This window comes from Protobothrops mucrosquamatus, unplaced genomic scaffold (assembly GCF_001527695.2).
Source record: "Protobothrops mucrosquamatus isolate PMUCROS unplaced genomic scaffold, P.Mucros_1.0 scaffold_69, whole genome shotgun sequence".
Taxonomy (NCBI): Eukaryota; Metazoa; Chordata; class Lepidosauria; order Squamata; family Viperidae; genus Protobothrops; species Protobothrops mucrosquamatus.
The window spans coordinates 505,669-526,893 of NW_015386145.1; the positions used below are offsets into that span (position 1 = coordinate 505,669).

Here is a 21,225-nt window from a genome sequence, read left to right on the forward strand (position 1 = left end):
TCAATTCTTTTACTCTCTTGATGATATTGTATACGTTTGTTCTCTAATCCATGTGCAGGTCTTAAGATGGAAGGATTGCACAAGGCTTATTGAATGAGGGCCCTCCATCTAAAGTACCCAAGTGAAGAGGAAATTGATTCTGGTTATAGAAATTTACAAGACGTTAGCATATCTAAGCTGATATCAGCATCCACTGAATAGACAGTAGTGATGACAGATATCTTCCAATCATTGGTGTGGTCCTTAAGCCATTTTGGAAGGTCTCACTGCTACTACAATTAATATAGAAAGCAAGGTTTTTTGATAAATTCCTTCTGCATTTCTCATATGATCACTGTTTGTGGAAGCAAAACACAATGTTCTTGGTTACAAGCTTTAGTTGAAAATTCCAAAGTATTACTCTCTGTATAAGAATCTGGAGACATTATGGATAACTAAATTATTTACTTCTTGGCTAACTTCTGTAACTTTACCACTTCTCTTGCAAAACTGTTTCTTTAGGCATTATATCAATTGTAAATATTCAGAATACATAGTTTTTAAAAGAAAGAACAAGACTGAGATTAAAAAAAACAACCAACGCAGTAGTTACTCTCCCTAGAGTTAGAGATACTGAAACAAATACAGGTAGTTCTTGACTTATGACCACAATGGAGCTCAAAATTTCTGTTGCTAAGCAAGACAGTTGTTAAGTGAATCATGTGCTGTTATGGGAATCTGGCTTCCCTCACTGACTATGCTTGTCGGAAGCTAGCTGGGAAGGTTACAAATGATGATCATATGATCCCAGGGCAGTGCAACTGTCATAAATACCTGCCAGTTGTCAAGCATCCAAATTTTGATCATGTGCCCATGGGATGCTGCAATGGTCAAAAGGGTGAAAACTGATCATAAGTCTATTTTTTCAGTTGCACTGTAACTTTGAACGGTCACTAAATGAATAATTGTAAGTCAAGGACTACTTGTAACAGGAATCAGTATCCATAGAACAAGTCCATACGGCAACTCATAGGGCACACTAAAATACTTACTAATACAACCTCACACCTATTTCTTCAGCAACAGAATAGCATACGTTTTTCACTAAATAATCACTAATCATTTCTAGGCCCAATCTAAAATTCTATTTCTAATTGCCAAAGCCCAACATGGCCTAGATGTGGCCACTCTTAACAAATGGCTCCTCCCATTCTCCTTCTGCTATGCATTACAGTATCAGCTGAAAAAGCTCTTTTCAAAGTGCCTCTACAATGGGAAATTTATATGGCTACCCATCTTAAAGCAAATCACATCATATTGGGCTGACAAACATAAAACAGGTACATACCTAGAAAAACAACAAAAAAGATGTAAAAGATGCCAGGCCAAAAAAAAATATCTTCTCAATCAGCCAATAAAACACAAACAAAATAGCACATTATCTTCATCTGCATTGTGGCATGTACTCAAATTAAAACTCCTTTTTCAGTGCCGGTAACTTCAATGATTATGATTACATTTCTATGCAACTTGGTGTAATAAAGTAGTCATCTCCAAATTTATTTGTGAAAATAAAGCTAGGTCCCTTCCAATCTGAAGATTTTATTAACTGGTAACCAAAGTTATTCCAATATTTCAGACATATCCATACAATTTTCTTGGAAACAGGTTTAATTCTGAAGTTCTTTCTCCTAGATAAGTTGGCTTTAAACCTGAGGAACAAGCCACAAGTCACCTTTATTGGAACCTTACCTCCACCGTGGACTACACTTACTTCACTGCTGCCTTTGACCCCGCCAGCAAGAATAACTTATCAGGAACTCCTGTTAGCATCAATTTGAAGCTAATAAGCCCTCTTATCATGTAATTCCATAAAAGGGCTACTCCCTCTTGTATTGTTGGTCATTCCACCAGCTCAAAGCTAATAGTAAATAACAATCAAGAAACCATCAAGATCATCCCCACCAACACTAGTAGGGCAAGACACTAGTACATAAAAAGAGAGCAATTCCCACTCCCTAGCATGTGATGATGTTACCTAGTTGGGTAATGAAACGTCTGCAAGAAAACAACCCCAGAGAGCCCCAAGGTACCCACAGTTCAATCCTGAGCTACAAATATTCTCTTCTGTTGTATAAATTATTAAGATTATTATTATTAATTCAATGTCCTGTATTGATTTTTTTTCTTACACAGGAATACATCAAATTAAAAATACTTTTTATTACATGATATTGCATTTAGGTTTTCATTATGGGAAACTCCAGCAGCTAAGATATGTATGCAAATTTTATTAATACTTGGTCAGATATGATTTTTATTAAAACCTATGGAATGCTCAGTTATATAGCTGAAATGTCAAGAAAATCCAAGTCTGCTTGAAAAAAAGCTTTTTTTACATATCTCTCTGCCTTTTAGATTACTTAAGAATGAGGCTCCTATACATCTTCAACTAATAGAAGCCATAAAAAAACTTTTGTAATATTGGAACCAGTTGAGAAACCACAAGTATTCAAATGCAGGAAATCATGATTTTATAACATTTTAATGTGATCTCCTCTTGGGAAACAAAGTTAGCCAAGCCTTATTTCTGTACAGGAAATATTCACTGTGTATTTGTAATATACTGTGGTATGGGGCACAGCTGCACGTTTTTCACCTGTAATGCCCACTGGTATTGTGGTTTATTGCATTGCATCAAGATTGCCTTCCTGTCCGGAAAGCCCTCTAAGTACAAACAAGATTCTGAGCTGAGGTTTATTTTCCCTTGGTATCAGAATATGGTAATTCAAGAGCCATGAGAAATAATTTTAACCTTTAGGAAGAAATACATAACATTCCTTTATTTTTAGAAAAAGCATGTGGCCAGCTTATCTTATCAATTCATCAAGCTACTAGGTTTAGAGCAAATGCAGGTGTGCTGAATAGATCTGTGAAATAAAATGTGCCACAAAACCTGCATCAAGTCTCATTAAAAGAGGGGAAAATAAACGAACAACTAAACATACATTTAAAAGCAGGTTTCACAAAACACAAATTCAGAGGGAAAAGAAAAATGCATTACACATAATGTTTGTACATATATATAGAAATAAAGTCATACAAACCCAGTATCAGGTTTTTTTTTACTATGTGTCTATCTACAAGCTATCTTAAAACTTCAACAGCAACAATAAAAAACAAGGAATACTTTCAAGAATTCTGGCTCTAATATTTATCTGGTTTTGCATTTTATTGCAGTAAAGCCACTATACCATTGTATACAAAACTACCCATGTGAATCAGATCATCAAGACATCTAGCCCAATATTTACTATTTTAATTCCCCACATTACTACCTGAGATTTATAATGGAGATGTGTACATATAAAACATGCACTTGATACATGCACTTATTGAGCTTTAACTGCTCATGAATTTTTCGTTAAAAGAAAATTCAGTAACAACCAAACAAAAACACTGAAAAGGCAAGTCATGTGTATGTGTGTGTATAGGGAGAGACAAAATATTCTGTCGATTACAAATTACCATAACCAAGCTGAAATTACATTATTTTACATCTAAATTCCACAGATCCCGATACTGCATATAAGAAAGAATGCCCTTCCTTGAGGGACTCTCTTTTGAGAGTTCCTGCATAATGTGAAATACAAAGGACAAGTAGAAAATCTAAAACTTTATTGATTGTAATTACTCTTCCCCTGGGTTTAGGAAAATTTCATGGTGCTCTTAAAATATGCAGCGCCTAGTTTTAGGACCAAGAGATATTATGGTAATCAAAACTCTCAAATATTTATATTTTAATTTTTCCATTAAAGTTCTCCCAAATGACATTGATGTGGGAGAGCAATCTCCAATTTATATACTTCTGGGAACACAGTAAAAAGAGAGAGAGAGAAAGAGAGAGAGACCTCAAAACTTATATCTTGACCACTTTTGTTTTTATATACATAACCCACTTCCATTTTGTGGTTTCCTCTAGGTGGCTTTGGAACATAAATATACAATAAATCTTAGTAAAAAGAAATATTTTATTCCATACTTTATATTATAACAAGGAAGAGGCCACCCTCAATTCCAATAGGCAAATTGAACTACAGTTTAGCTTCCTCCACAGAAAAAGCAGAATTAGCCACTGATGTATATGTATCTATGGTAGGACCTGCAAAAGATACTCCAGGGAAGGTCAAAGAACATTTGGTATCCTGGCTATGTGAAAATGGTCCTGCAAGTAATCTAGACCCAAGCTTTGTAAGAACAGAACTAGAACTTTGATTTGAACCCAGAAGGAACCAATAACCAAGTGCAGCTATCCCAACAAAGGGTACTGGGACATTTGCTGGAAATATCATTCATCTCCTCTGCTACCACATTCTTAGCCAAGTGCAAATTTTGGACTGACGGTAATTAATTAATCTGCTCAATTTCTCATGACTCAAGTCTGTCTTCACAGGCTACTGTACAAAAAGGAAATTGCTAATAAACCAATTTTGAGTTTGCAAGTGTTACCACCACTAAGTCTTTCTTCTACGGGAATAAGTGTACCTGGTTTATTGGGAGAAACTAATAAAAATCTACTCCACCAAGGTATAGCACTAAGACTAACCTGATAGTCAAGATAAAGTATGGGTTATACTTCCTTGAAAACAAGAGACAGTTTTCACTCTTTACAGATATTAAAATAAAACATTTAAAAAAATCAGTGGCATCTACTGTTAATAAAACAAAATAAATCCCTACCTCTTATTATTATTATTATTATTTCTGGACAGTTAGAACAATTAATCAGTGCAATAACGTGCCTCCAGAAGTTGTGAACACTGGAAGTTTTTTAAAAGAGATTGGATAGCCATTTGTCTGAAATGGCGCACTGGTGTCAAACTCGCGACATCTCATGACATGTCGTGATGTATCGTGACTTTTTTCCCATTGCTGACAATGGGGTGGGTGCAGTTTTGGCGTGACACATTCAGCCCGCGGGCTGACAGTTTGACACCCCTGGTAGGGTTTCCTGCCTGAGCAGGGGGTTGGACTAGAAGATCTCCAAGGTCCCTTCCAACTCTGTTATTCTGTATTTCTGTATTATAGAATGATCCTCCAATTTAGCATTATTTTGCAAGTATGGGAATTCCGACATATAATACTGCCTTATTTGTTTTTAAGCCAATTGTTCAGATAAAAATTCAACCCTTGAATTTTTTCAGGAAACATTTAGGATCTACAGGACTTATTGCTAAATCCAGTGCAAAAGAATAAAAAGCTGTACTAATTCTATTTCCCAATTAAAGGCAATGAGATTGGTTAAAACTGAAGTCTTTTAAGCCAGAGAAGAATTCCTTCCTTCCAGATAACTGTGGTAGAATTTTTATGGCTTTCTTTGCTAATACCAAGAACTTAAATCACTGCATGTCATACACAAATTATTTGGATTTCCAAAATACTTGCTTCTGAAATGTGAGAAATGACTCAAACATCAGTAAAATGTGTGGTTTTCCAAAAAGCTCTTTTCCCAGGCTCTCAAATGCCAGCTCAACATTGTAATCTCAATGGGAAATGTAAAACAAAAAGACAGAAGTGAGCACAAAATGAAGTATTCTCTCTGAAAAAATATGAATGCCTCTGATGCGCCTCATAATTGTTTTCTCATGGCTTGCTGTGTCAAATCTTTCTTAAAGTTATGACTTGTGTCTAATTTCAAGACAGTTGCCCCAAATCCTGTATTTTCTTTAGGCACTATTTTAGGGAGCGCTATATGAAGCAGCATTTTTTTTTTAAAAAAAAGTCTATTTATAGTTGAACATGGTGCTAGAAATAAATATCCAGCTCATACATTTAGTTCTTATTGCTGTTGTTAATCAAATCCCATGGTCGTTAGGTGAGGAAACTTCCTGCTGGCTTTCACAATCAAATCAGCAAGGAAGCCAGCAGCAAGTTGTACATCCCAGGCAGCTCATAAGCAGGCCAACAAGAGGGCCGGCAGGCCATTAAGTGGCTGCTGCTGGGTGTGCATGGGTGTGAAGGAGCTCCTCGTCGGTGGAAACTACTTATTAAATGTGTTCAATATTCCTTCTTTTCATTTTATATTTTACAAAGTGCCAAAAATGCAATTATGGCACACAGAAAAACCCAAATCAAGCAAATTTCCTGCTTTTCCAAAGATTTATTTCTGAAGTTTGATCTTTCCTAAACTTCAACGAGACCTGCTATAAATGGTTACTGCTTAAGAATGATAGGATGAAATTAATCGTATTTTTCCAAAACAGTGTGAACAAAATAGCACTGTATTTTTTATTAGTTTTATTCATTTATAACATAAAATGTCAAGATACAAAAGTAAATAGTAGGGGACAACAGTAGAGAAAGGGAAAACAAAAAAGGTGTGAAGAAACAGCAGTGTATATTAAATTTATGTTCTGTGTTTCCTCTGACAAGTTCAAACCTGTGAATGGGATTCACCTGCTCATACTTATATTCACCAAGAATCCAATGTGGTAAACAAAAGTTAAGGCTGAAAGTTCACTCTGTGAACTTTGTGGCTGTCATTTGAATTAGTCCTCATTCAATGCTTTAACCACAACACGGAATGTTTTTGCTTTTTATACTGTGTACAAGTAGTACTTGACTTATGACGGCAATTGGGAGTGGAATTGAGATATGGTGATATAAGTGCAACTGCATCACTTAGCAAAAGGAATCCCTGTAGTTCTTATTCCTGTTGTTAATTGAAGAGGGCCAGCAGGCAAATAAGTGGCTCCTGCTCGGTGTGCATGGGTGTGAAGGAACTGTGGTGAGGTTTGGGAAAGATATGAAAGCATACAAGGAGGCATGACAATGCTCTATAAGGGTGCATAAGGGATGCATGAATGGATAGTGCAGCATGAGTGAAGAAAAACTGGAGAAGGCTGCACTGGTGGTTGCTGAACAAGACTACCTGTAGTTAGTTATTTCTAAGATTTCTATGTGGTTTCCATTCCAGATTAGCTCTAAATTACTTGCAAGACAAAGCAATGCCCTACAAATATTAGAAAAAACATAGAAAAAAACCCAAATATTATATTAAATCTCCATCTTCTTTGTAATATTACATCTGCAAACTACCATATATTTTTATTTTTAAAGATTTACTGAAATCAAAGATTGGAAATTGTTTGAAGTTAGGTGACATACAAATTTAATAAATTAGCTTTAACAAATTGAGAATCCATAATTTCTTATGAAGTACCACTGTTTGTCTTTTTGCTGTTCCGGGATGTATTTTTATTTTTTAAACTAATTTCCAATTGGTATTCTGAAAGTTGTTTTCCAAATTAATAAAAATGCTACCAACCTGAAGTACATCGCCAAGATCTGCAGTGCTAATATCTGGATCCTCGGTGGTGTTAAAAGGAACTGGGGTGATTCTCACAAGGGTGAGCACTCTGGGCTCTGGATATCTCCATAACATCATTCCTGCATCATCCTCGGTTTCATTGTAAAACACAACTTCATAGGCACCTGGTAGTTTTTGTGTATCTATTAAATTGAGATGAAATGGAGGAAGAAAAATATTTTACCTAAAGAATGTCCTAGTATATGAGAACAATGAAGTTAAAATAAATTAAAAGAAGAAAAAATAAAATGAAATCCAATTTTTAAAAGCACCCACAAATTTTTAAAAATACAGATGCCTTTATTAATTTGTTAAAAATTATCTAAAGAAAAGTAATATTCAGTACTGCAGGCTAGTATAAAATTACTCCATAACTGCTATATAATACCTGTATCTTGTATATACTGGAATAGGCCTGTTCGTAGATCATCTGAAGTATGTTCTGTTTTAGAAATCTGATTCTTCTCCATTGAAAATTGTACCGGATATATTTGATTGGCCCTTTGTCCTTCTGTTTTGTCTTCTTGAACAAGATATGTTTCCAGAAGTTCATTAAGAAGAACTAAGCAGTTCAAATGTTCCTGTCCCCAAAAAACCTTGTAACAAGAAAAATCATAGTGAGCAACATAAAAAAAAAAATACTTTACATCCAATTCTTTCTGGTAACTTAATTTTTAAAAAGTTTAGTCTAGAACTTTTTTAGATTTATCAGAGAAACAGGTTCATGCATCATAAAGGGTTTAAAAATTCAGATCCTGGTCCTGAAGGCAGAAGGTATTTATAGCAGCAAGAATTTTTCATTGCAAAAATCTTAAAGCAAGATTTATGTTAAATATAAAGAAAAAGTATGAAATCTCTTAATAGTGCTCTGCAAGAAAACTGTTTTTGTCTTTCCTTTCAATAAATAAATAATCAAGTATATTTTGACTCATTTGTTTAATTGTATTCTCTTTGTCTAGTTTGGGGATTTGTTTTAGGTCATATTGATCAGAAACACAGAAAATTCAAGAGATCACAAACTTTAAAGCACTACTGTAGATAATTAATTTTGTATCACCTACATACTTTAGTATGGCCTTTCCCATCTTTCTTTTCTACATATTATTTCGATTTCAACTCAGATATTTCCAGTCAGTCTGGGGCAGGGGTAGGCAACCTTGGCTCTTTTATGACTCGTGGACTTCAACTCCCAGAATTCCTGAGCCAGCTGGCTCAGGAATTCTGGGAGTTGAAGTCCACGAGTCATAAAAGAGCCAAGGTTGCCTACCCCTGGTCTGGGGATTAGACTGGAAGATTCTGGGATTATATATTGTTAACTACATTATGCATCTACATTATACAAGCAAACCAGGAAAGGAAAACAATCTATCAGAAAAACAAAATTGCCTAACAGCAGTTCATTTCCTCAAGTCTTCTTCATTTCTCTCCCAAGANCTAAATGCAAACAATTTTAGGACTCTATCTTGGCTAAAAGTAGAATATAAACACAGTCCTCAAGAGAATATGCTGCCAGTGTCTGGTCATCTGCCATACAACTATTTTCTGGTTTTATTTTCAAGTGATCAGAAATTATTACGTAGAAGGAATATAAAATTATATATAATAAGCAACACTGTGAAGTCATTTCCTTTGAATGTTTTCAAAACAGTTGAAATTCAGACTACAAGACTGAAATTTACTTAGAGCTGTAGGAAAAAATGATAGACATAATATATTCTATTCATAAAAGGATGTTGTTAATAAGCCATAGAATATAGAGAACTGTTATGTCATTTCCACATATTAAAATAAAATACACTGGGTGTAAGATTTCCTTAAATCAGAAGAATTTTCTCTAACTCAGCAAAACTTTCGATTGTCCATACTCATTCTGTCCACAATTTCAAATGATTTTCTACATACAGACCTGGATCAGTCCACCTCTTATATCGACACAGACTTTTGGAGTAGCCAGTTCGGGACCAGGATTCCCGCTATGTTTACACCATTTAGCTTCTATGGTGACAGAGCAGCACGTAGGTCCAACCAAAGTCCTGCTTTTCTCCTGAAGACTTGTCTTTATAAGGAAATCACTGATGTCAAGGGTAAGTGAGGATTTATTAATTATACCTAAAGTATGTGTGAAAAAAATACCATTAATTTTTTAATTTATAAAACATATTTTATGCCACCACAATCAGAATGATTCTTGACAGCTTAAACAAGGCAGAAGTCATTTCTTACTGAGAAGAACATTGATTCTCAGTCAAACTTGCAAAAATCACTAGATTATCTTTCTAAAGGAATGTTCTATGAATAGGTCCCTTCCAACATCATCATCATCGTCATTGTTGTTATTATTATTACTATTACTACTACTACTACTACTACTACTACTGTATGAGTCAAAAGTGGAAGTTTTCTCCAGCTGCCTGAATGTGAGAGCAAATTTTCCCATAGTAGAAAGCAACACCTAATAGTTGATTAGTAAATTACCAAAAACAAGAAATTGTTCAAACTATATCACCCATCCAAAAGGGGATTAGTTATAGTCTTCGGCATTCTGAGTATGAAAAATAGAAATATCAATATTTGAACACTGAGTTCATTATAAAGTCCACATTAAATATACAGCATATACTATATGACTAGAATATACAAAATAAATGTTATAAAATAAATGTAAAATGCCAATAAACAACAATGTAAAATTGCATGTCTTCATAATTATCAACTTAAAAGGGAAACTGCTATTTTAAAGCTATTGAACCATCTATATAAATGATTAATTATATGAGTTTGATATGCAGTTTTACCATTTAAATATAATCTTATATTTTTATGCCAGTAGGGAAAAACAGTGTGTCCTATGATTTCCACTGTACTGATATTTTAAGCTTCGTTATTATTAGCAAATGTACGTGTAACACTTTCCGTAACAGTAATTATATTCTAGGTCCTAATATTCAACACTGCTAAGGGACTTGACTTAGCTGTGATAGGTCATTCTATAGATCTATCCTGCTTGCAGCTTCAAAGAGGAAGACTTAAAGATGGGATGCTGTGCGTGCAAAGATCAAGCCTCATTTCAGTGGTTTGCATAGCATTTAATTACACATAAAGATTTACTCTAAAATGGGCAATTGTCTATCTTCCATTTGCTAAGTATACTTTGTGACTTCAATAATTTCTGCAGTCAACTGATTTATGTATCATACACTTACAGAAAAAAAATTCTCTCATAACATTTATTTACAGTTTAGACTGTATAGTGAAACTTGACACACCCACACTTAAAGGCCTTATAAACAGAAGAGCACTGACACAGACAACATCTGCTGAAGATGTTACCTAGCCTTGTAACAAAACGTTTGGAAACTAACCCACAAGCTCGGAGAACGAACCTTCACCCTCAACCAATTCTAAATCTTAAAAAAAAATCTTTAATTTCCTCTCTTACACTTACGACAATAAATTGAAATGAACTGGACTTCTCAGCCAGGGGTACTCCCTCCTGATTTTAACTATGGTGCTCATATTTGGAATTGTCATTCTGAATATTGAATTTCAGTATGCTTAATTTGTAATGCCTATGGCTTATTTTTCTAAAGAAATTTAATATTTATAAAAATGAATTTAAAAAAACATCCAGGATCTACAATAGGCAGCTGTTTCATAAAACAGGATCTCCAAACCTGTGATTCAACTGCCCCAACTCCCCAATCCTTTATAAGTCAGAGCCCTATCCAGTGTGTGTAACATAAAAGCATTTGCATCAAATGTGTTGGGGGAGAAAAGCAAGGAGATTTGCTTATTAATTTCTTTTAGAAATAAGGAAAAATGGTCTGTTTCCTTATTGTAAATTTTGAAAAGTAGCTATTATGCCAAGAATAATTTTATAACAAATTGAATTATTGCTCTTTAAAAATAAGGTTTCTGTAACATAATAATGTTTATGAGTTCACAAAACAAATACTTGCTCAGTTCTTTCACTGAATTTGATAATAATGGAAAAGTTTCAGAACTCAGGACAAGTGTTACCCAGATCCTGCTGTCAACTGGAAGCAATGCATGTGCCCAAAAAACACATAGAAACTACTTCACAAACGTTTGTGCACAACTAATGCAAACCTTAGAAAATATATTTCTCACTGGGGAAGAGTTTCCAAGTAAATCAGAAGAAGGCACCTTATGCAATGGTGGATTATAGCCTATTCTAAGTAGGTACCCAGACCATTTTTTCACTGTCCCACCCCTTGCTTGTTTAAGCAATCTCTCCCACTCTGCCAGGGTGAGGGAATGGGAAAAAGGAAAGCATAGCCATGGTTATGTGATTTCTCACTTAGCAACCACTTTGCTTAATAACAAAGCTGCTGGTTTCAATTGTGGTTGCTAAATGAGGTTCATGGAATAACTGCGTCTTTGTTTTTTTCAAAAGCCCATTGTCTTTACAGTCCTACCCCATTGCCTCATAGTTACTCCTAATGGCCTCGATGACTTCACTAGACACACAGGATGTATTATAGCCAATGAAATACCCACCTGCTCTAGACAATCACATGTATATCCTAATTTGCTTACAGTATATCTATAAAAAAGGGACTGTAACCGCACCCCTCTTTAGGCCTATCTTTGCCTCTGGTATTGTCAATTGATGTAATATGGTCTTCTACAAATGCAGATAGTCCTGTGGCCATTCTGTTTTTATCACTGTAGCTTCACGTGACTATGGAACTCACTGCCCTCAGTTTGCTTGGATACAGTAAAATGTTCTGCTATAAAGTCTATTTTTTTAACCAGAGATGCTTACTTTTAAAGCATAAACACATAATTAATACATAATACTCTAATTTCAGTGTAACAGATAGAAGGGGATGGAATATTCTTGTCAAATAGTATGAATTTCTTTTATGCCCAAATGATCCATAAAGGAAAGGTTTCCATGAATTTCAAATGAAGATGATTTATACTGTCAAAAGCAACTATACTAAAGTTCCACAATTTAAAAAAATATTCATTAATCTTACTAAGAGTGAAAATTCTTCCTCAAGGCCATTGTAGCTTTATTTTTCAGCTGTTCTGTTTCCCCTTTAGAATGAATTAAATTTTGCTGTAGAAATCACACTGCACCTACTGAAAGGATTAGAAGTTGGACAGAGAAATCCTACAACGAGATCCTTACTGAGGGGTTATACAGAGCAAATTTATATAGGGTTTAAAAGAATACTTAAAACAGCTCAAAAGAGACAAATATGGGGTACTCCAGTGAAAGAATGAATAACATAAGACAAGGTCTTTAGCAAAACCTTTTAGTGGAGTTTCATTAATAGAAAAATTTCAGGGGCTGACTTGCATAGAGAACAAGGCATGTCAAACTCGCGACATCACGTGACGTCGCGCAACGTATCGGGCCGGTTTTGCCATTGCCAGCAATAGGGTGGGCATGGCTTCCACGTGATGCGTCTGGCCCATGGGCCGGCAGTTTGACACCCCTGCTTTACATGCTACAGGAAAAAGTGCTGAAACATGAATGGAAACTATCAGCATACCTCAGAGTCTAACTATAGGATCTCTATGCATCTGTATGACCTACAGTGTACAAGATGAATTTACATGGTTATTATTAGGTAGAAAGGTGAAAATAAGGTTTAGGACATTTCCTTTCTCTCTACTACTATATAAAGCTTTGACACAGCTCTCCAAGGATGCTCTGAGAAAATGTATTGTAGAATATTAGTTTCCTTTAAGCAATCTAATCATTTCCACCATTGCTGTACTAGCTCACAGAATCTAATTTATTTATTCCCAAACCTGTTGATATCCAACACAACTTTCTTCATGGATACTGTACAGGTTAACATGCTGTTTTGCTGAGCACTTGCATTTTTTTTTTCCCAAGAGAAAAACAATTTGGTCAACTATTCTACATTTTTTTAAAAAAACAGTCCTTCGGGAGACTAATAAAAATGGTTGGATGAGGTTTACAAAATATTGCCAGCCCTTGCATTGTGAAGGTCTGCTTTGATCCTTTATAGAGCTTGGATGTATCAATGTGTTGAAGGAGAAAAGGCAATCAGACTGCTCTAAAATGGGGCTTCTGTATGTCGTTATAAAGTATGGGATGCCATATGCTAGAAAGAAATAAGTAGGTAGTCTTTATACAGCTGGAAGTGATCTACGAATGCTTGACAAATCTGCAGGCATGTGATTGATACTAACCAGAAGCTGATTTGCATAGCAATTACTTGAAGGCAGAACTATTAACTTTTATAAATTACTATATTTTACTCTCAAAATATGATAGTGAAAGATATAGCACAATGACAATTGACAAGGGCAAATAAGTAAAGACAACTATAAAAAAATCCCTCATTCCTGAGCAGCAAAATTCTAATGGTCCATATATTTTATGTTTTCCCCTAGGGTTTCTGAAGTGCTCCTGAAAGAAGAAAATCGTTTTAAGTAGTCTTCTCCTTCCCATTTAGCTCCACTCTCTTAAAGAATTATTTATAGCTGTATCCTGCTTCTTGATTTATCTCCAACAGCTTCTTCTCTTGGACCAAAAAGATATGTCAGCTTCATTCTTCTGCCAATAGCTCCTTCTTTCTTGGAAACCTAGGAGTTGTTCTGTACAATTTCCAGCCAAATGGATACAGTGTACTTATATATGTGTGGCTTGTGAATGAATGAACATGTGCATTTGCATTATCTTTATGTAATTTGAAACAAAGCACATGAAGAAGCAAGGAAACAAGATTACAGAAATAAAAAAACCCTTCCCTTAATATTACCTATGTACTTTGACTGGCAATACTATTCAAAGAAAGTTCTTGCTTTTCTCCATTATCTGACCACATTTCTGTTCGCTGTGATGTTACTATATGGAAAATGTGCAGTCTGTGATGAATTAAAAACACTATTGGTTCAAAGAAGTTATGTAAGAACTGCTACCCAATAATAATCTCTCAAATGCATGCCTTGTGTCTGAATGTGTAACCAAACCAATTAGGCTTCTTGCATTTAAATGGTCAGGTGTTTTTTGTTTTTTGTTTTTAAATTAAAATCCCAAACTCAAGAAATGATTCGGCTAACACGGTTAAAAAAACATTTCCAGATTTCTGTGTGGTTATGCCTAGTAAAAAGAGTTCTGGTTTTAACTCTACCACTAGCATTAAAATTTCTTCCAGCCATTTTTTAACCTTATTCCAAAAATCACGGGCTCGTGGGCACTCCCACCACATATGATAGTATGTCCCAGTTGCAATTTACATTTCCAACATTTGGAAGAAGCATTTGAACCCATTCTAGCTAATCTTATGGGTGGGAGATGCCATCTATAGAACATTTTGTATTGATTTTCTTTGTAGGAGGTGGCCAGAGTGAGCTTTCTGTTTCTTGCCCATAGTTCTTGCCAGATGTGCAGATCAAAGTTGAGATCAAAATCCCTACTCCACTTTAACATGGTCTCTTTTACCTGTTCCTCATACATTGCCTGGTCTAACAAATAATGATACAGTTTTTTAATCATTTTATCCTCCGTACCTAATAATATTTTATCCAGCCCTATCGGTTCTAATTTTATGCCTAACTCTTTTTTATCTTTCCAATATCTCGCCTGTAATTGAACGTATTGCCCACCATTCTAATTCTATCCCTTCGTCTTGAAGAATTTTCCTGGGTTTCAATTCCCCTCTCTCGTCTAGAACATTTTTATATGTTATAATCTTTCCTAGTTGGATAAACTTTGGATGTACATGCATTTTTACTAGGCATAACCACGCAGAAATACGACAAAGGGGTATTCTATTTGATGTTACACATTCTCACGGCTGCTAGATTGGTATACGCTCAAAACTGGAGGAATAAAAGAATTCCAACAGAAGAAGAGATTTTATATAAAATTTTATCATGTGCTGAAATGGATAGGCTCACAATGGAAATGAAGGATAAGACAGAATCAGACTACTCTGAAATCTGGGACAAATTTTATTACTGGTATGAATTAAAGAGAACTGCTCGGGCTTTAAGCTAGTGTTAAGACAGAAATACATATAACTGTATATATAATTGTATTGTATAAAAGAATAAGTTTATTTAGAGATTAAGAATGATGTATTAATTATATGTATTAAGAGGAACAAATTGTTAGGAATATTTATTCTGAAATGTCATGTTATGTCCATTTTTGTTTTAACTGTATTATAAATAAAAAACTTAAAAAAAAAACAAAAAACAAAAAAACATTTCCAGATAGTGAAAAGCATTACATGATATCTTCAAAAATCTGAAGAGTACCAATATTCTTCTGTCATCCTTGGATGAGCTTAAAAACCCATTAGTAAAATAGTTACAAATGGAGAATTCTAAGTAAAAATATTTTAAATAGTGGATGTTTCTTCTGTTGACAATCACTAACAACTAATTAGTAAGTTATAATGAAATCTGCAAAATGATATGCAAATTTGGTCATGCAGTTCTTCCAAAAGCATAGCCCATTTTAGTTTAGTTAACTGAAGAAAAATAGATATTGGGTGCAACATTTGGCCAAATCTATTATAATTTCTATGTTCATTATTCTACCTTCTTGCCTCCATTCTCCAAACACCCTGTTGAAAAATTAGTTGTCAGAAATCTTACTGGTTTAAGTTAAAGAGCTTGAAGCTTAGGTTAGGACGACTGATTTAAACCTCCACAACAAATGTTATTAATATACATCTAGCATGATCTTATGGCTATGTTTGTATGTGTAAGAGGAAAGAGACAGAGAAACTAGCGTGTTTGTAGGAAAGAATTGTTTCCTCTGTTTTTCTGAACATTGTCTCTTCTGTAAACTCCTTGAAATCCTGTGTTTCTATGGAGATTTAATTGAGGGAGATTTAATCAAGGTGAAGATCTCATGAGGGAATGCTTTACATTGGGGTTTTTTGACGGCAGTGGTTTTTTTTGTCATCACTAAAAGGGGTGTTGCTTTGAGAAATTTTGAGAAATTGTTGATCTAATTTCTCTGTGCTCAGGTCTAATCAGAGTGAGATTAAAAAGGACTTTTATTGGATAGTTATTACCCATCTGGTAATTACCATTATCAGCTAGTTTTCTCATCTTCTGCTTCTACTGGCAATTCTGAATGTTGAGGGAGGATGAAAGAAGACTCAGTGTCAAAACAGCAACATGAATGAAAGAATCCTGATGCGTAAGCCCACCGCTACTAATTTCCTTGGATTGCAAACTGCACAATTGAAACTAATCAGCATTGTCACAGAAGAAGGTTACAAAGATTTACTTAATAAGATATTAAAAGATGAAAAACTGGATCTTGAAGGGTGGCACTTTTGTTAATAAAACACTGTGCTAGCTGGAATGACCAGACTGTAACACCACCACCAGCAAAGCAATCAAGTTAGTAGTGATCCAACACAACAGATTACACTACTAGATTTCTCATTTGTGTGAAATAGAGTTTGGGGAGAATGAACAGTCAACAGAGTACCATACTTCAACACTGTCAATTAACCAATCTTCACTGAAACTTTTTTAGCATTATATATGGCTTCATTATATATGGCTCTGTAAAAATACAAGATATGTTATCAGTGATAAACAGATATTAATGACCTTGAACATATCAAATCCTTGAATGTATCCTCAATGTATGTTCTTCCTGGATTACAGCAGCCTTGGAAACTCGAACATATATTTTATTTGAGTACTTCAAACACTAAACATTCAGGAACTTATATTACTTTAATCCACTGCAGGCTGTGCTTCATTTAATTTTATTGGCTGTGTTGGAGGTAGTGGATCTATTTGGGGAAGGGGGGGAACAAAGCTCTTTTACGTATCTTTTCAAAAGGGCTTAATTATATTTTATAGCCTGGGCCAGGAGCCCTGCTTGTTTTCTGTCTAACAAGGTTCAAATGGAGTTCAGACAAGTGATGAATCAGAAGCAAAGTCAGAGGTGGTTATCTTTATGAAATGAGCTCATCTCCATTTAGGAAAGGCTGAGCAGGTACATCATAGTCAGTGCTGAATGTTAAATAATCTGGAAATCAGATGGTGGTCAATGATCTGATAGTTTTTGATTTAATGTTTTGTATCTTCATTCAGAGCAAATACATCTAACCTAATTTTAAATATGTATTGCCTCTTTGATTAATTGTAGCTTTATGCTTAGAATACTTAAAAGAATACGTAACCCTGTTCCAGTAAAAGTAGGTTATTGGTACCCGAAAACAAAGTAAAGAAGCAATACAGAATTGACTGTTAAGTTATTGTGTGAACCCAACATTTTAAACATTCTACAATGTTTAATGTGCGATAATCACAGAATATATTCCATTTTTATTGTATAAATTGCATTTATGCAGAACATTCCAAAACTGGGTAGATTATGCCATCTGAATATCATCTCTGCTCACACTTTCCTAAGTTAACTGGCAAGTGGAATTTTGATTTTAATGGAGTTTTATATTTTGGGCATTGTCTTTCTCAAAATCAGTGTGCTATGATTAATTGTATTAACAGAGAGGTGATGGAAGAAGTCAATTTATCAGTAGCAACTCTGAATTCTATTATAAAGTAACATTAGGGCATCTGACCAGGATTAAAAGTGATACTCGGTCCTGGGATTAGATGGTATCTTATTTCATGGATTTTAGGCCATCTGTTCCTCCCTCCTACATTTAGGTCTGCAGAACTATAAAAGCAGTTCTACCTCAGGGACTATAGAAAAGAATTAGAATTGTTCTGCTTTTCATTATCACAAGATTCAGTAACTCATTTCATTGTCAGGATAATCCTCTTTTACTCTTTCTTTTGCGCTTGTAGAGTATGCCAAAATGACAAATAAAATCCCAGATGTTACAGAGCTGATGAGGTCGCCACCTTTCCTTGAGTGTTGTGTTTAAGCTACTTGGGACACAACATCAAAAGTGACAGAACCCTGATGCCCACACCCAATATTCATTATGATTCGTTAGTGATTTGTCTACCGTCTGAACTTCCACTTCAATCCTCAGCAGCCATGAAAATGTTTTGCTTCTTCTCTAGCTTTTACTGACAAAGAATTCATTTCCTATTGTTTAAGCAATGGGAAGAATTTATGATTATGATGTTTTTCTACAAGTCTTTTAGTACTTCTAAGAAGGTTGTTACTCTACCTTGTTATTTAAATAGTCATAATTAACTTTATGCTGTATTTTTCTTGAGCTAAGTATTTTTAAGCATCAAAAGACATGGCAGACTCTTCCAATTAGATGCATTAATTTTGAAAAAGAAATCAACTGTATTTGGTTTCTGTCAAATTCTTTGTATTTGACAGAATACAATGTATTGTACTTTGAAGCTTTTACAACTTCCAGTTTTTATTCGTAGATGATTTATTTTAGCCAAATAATTTCAATGTAAGAAAAAGAAATAATTTCTAAATACAACAGAAAGAACAATGGAATACACTGATTGTAGCTCTACAGTTCACTGTATTTCATTCTCAAGACTTGAAAAAATGATTTCTATTCTTCCCTCTGTAATTTATCTTTCCCTTTCTATCCAGCTCTGTTCTAGCTGTGAGATACCGCAATCAGAATTACTGGACAAATTGCAAAAGTAACCAATGTAAAATATGATTACTAAGTTACTACTAAGTTATTAACTTTATTGAAAATACAGTAACCATAAATGTTTTAATTCATTTTCTTCTACTATTCTAACTACTGTCCTAGATGATTACTTCAGTGAATTGCAAACTTTGCTTGTAATAAACTTAAAAATTAGAGAACATTGATTGCTCGGCAAATGATGAAGCTAGTAGTAGATTTTATTTGTTCTCTAGCAGCAGCAACAAATCCAGCCTATTGATTTTACTCAAAATTGTAAAATAGAACAGATATGATTTTCTTCTTCTGCTAGCCAGTATGATCTGGGAATTCGTCTGAATATATTGGCTCTAAGAATTGTTTTAGATTAGGGGTCTTCAAACTTGGCCCTTTTATGACTTGTGGACTTCAACTCCCAGAATTCCTCAGCCAGGCACGCTGGCTGAGGAATTCTGGGAGTTGAAATCCACAAGTCATAAAAGAGCCAAGTTTGAAGACCCCTGTTTTAGATGCACTGTACAAATAAAAAACTGACTCACAAGTTAGGCAATGCTGAACTGATTAACTGACAGGGACATTATAGTGGAGAAATGCTTGATTATTCTTGGAATACCTGGGGCTGTGGAACTATAATATAGTTCCTTGCTTTTTGATTTAAAAGTTACAGTCAGAAATTATATTAGAATTGATTATAAAACTATTTACATAGCCAGAGGATCAAACATTATTCAAACCTACCAAGATCTGCCCCTCTTCCTCTGGATTCTGCTGGACTGAATGGCTAGACCTGACAAGTAATGGATGCAAGAAAGTCAGAACTGTCCTTGAAGAAACACAACTTTATCAAGCTTCCTGACCATGTAGAGTTCATCTCCTATTCAAACTAACCCAAGAACCCTTTACATTTTCCTACTCAATACAATAAGGCTGTTTTGCCTGTGGTTGAAAACACTGCATCATGCAACCCTACATTTGGGAACAGACTGTATCTAACAGGGCAGTGTTATCTAAAGGATCACATACTACATGCTACATTATTACTGTAGCAATGTATAGCTAAAATGTTATTAAGCAGCATTTAATCACTGACATTTCTGCCAGTTATGATAATTTTATATCTGAAAAATCACAAATGAGAATATCAGGGCTTCAGAATAAGCATAAACATTAAATCGCGCCATTTTTGAATAGTTTTTTTTTTCAGATGTTCCAAGAATCTTGAGCTATGATTAGTTTGTTGCTTTGCAAATTATGATGGACTCATTTTTAATTTTTTCCTCCAATGTACCAGTAAATTTGTAAAGTCCAGTTGCATTGGCCACCTTAAGAAAAGGAGAACGGAGTAAAAGGATGAAGGAGAATCATAGTTACTTAAACACATGTTGAGAACCAGATGGTACTAGAGCTGGGTAAAGCAGGGTATTACACCTAAATTCAGAGGCATTTCTGAATAAGTGATTCCATACATGTGGGGAAAAAAGTCAAATTATATCTCCTTATGTGCCTAGCAGATACCACTACAGCTTTTTTTTTAAATGAGATTAGTATTGACTATGATTTCTGTATGCAGTATTGTATTTATTTTGTAAACTTTGTATGCGTTACGCACAAAATCTTAATGTTTACATCTTATAAAATGTGAGGACTATATTCCTTGTTTATTGACTGAGTTTCAGTGTATGTGCTTGTATATATTTATATTAAGCTTTTAAATCCTAAAAGTATTTGCATACTACAAGTAAAGATCATGTTACATGTATTGTTTGTTAAGCCCTGCTGGAAGATTGGTAAATATAGAAATGTGCATTAGGCTTGGGCACTAGAAGAAAGAAAAGCCTCAAGTTAAGAGGTGAAAAGTACATTTTTATGCTGCAGAAATAATTAATTGGCTATGTTGAAGTAAACCACACAGTATATTGTACACTAGGCCTCTTAGGTTGTTTGTGTACTGAGACTGGACGAAACATTTAAATTATTGCTTTCAATATTTGCTACAGGAATTTAAAAATATTACCTCCTAGTTTGGCTTTAGATAGTAGTAAGCATGGATCACCATCCCACTTATTTTTGGGTCTCAAGAGTGAAGAAACAGCAGTTTGTTCTAAATTCCTATTGTTTTCTACAGCAGAGTACTCAAAATGTTTTCAGTTTTGTCTGTACAGATCATAGAAGACTTGAAGCATTTGGAGTTTTGTTCTGTTGGCCATTTTGTGCTTAATGCAAAACAAAATCCTTTTTTTTTTTCCTTTTGTACATGCCCATACCAATAAGCTACGTAGAATATCTTCTCCCATTCTTTTTAATCAA

General features: G+C 34.6%; 1 protein-coding gene across 1 annotated transcript in view; it reads right to left on the reverse strand.

The window, feature by feature from the left end:
- Positions 1-21,225, reverse strand: part of VPS13B (vacuolar protein sorting 13 homolog B) — a 310,137-nt gene that overhangs the window by 76,435 nt on the left and 212,477 nt on the right. Inside the window, exons 38-40 of the mRNA XM_015813428.1 lie at positions 9,255-9,457; positions 7,737-7,944; positions 7,307-7,491 (exon numbers count right to left, since the gene is read on the reverse strand). Of these exons, the coding sequence (XP_015668914.1) occupies positions 7,307-7,491; positions 7,737-7,944; positions 9,255-9,457 (596 nt within the window). The remainder of the gene's footprint in view (positions 1-7,306; positions 7,492-7,736; positions 7,945-9,254; positions 9,458-21,225) is intronic.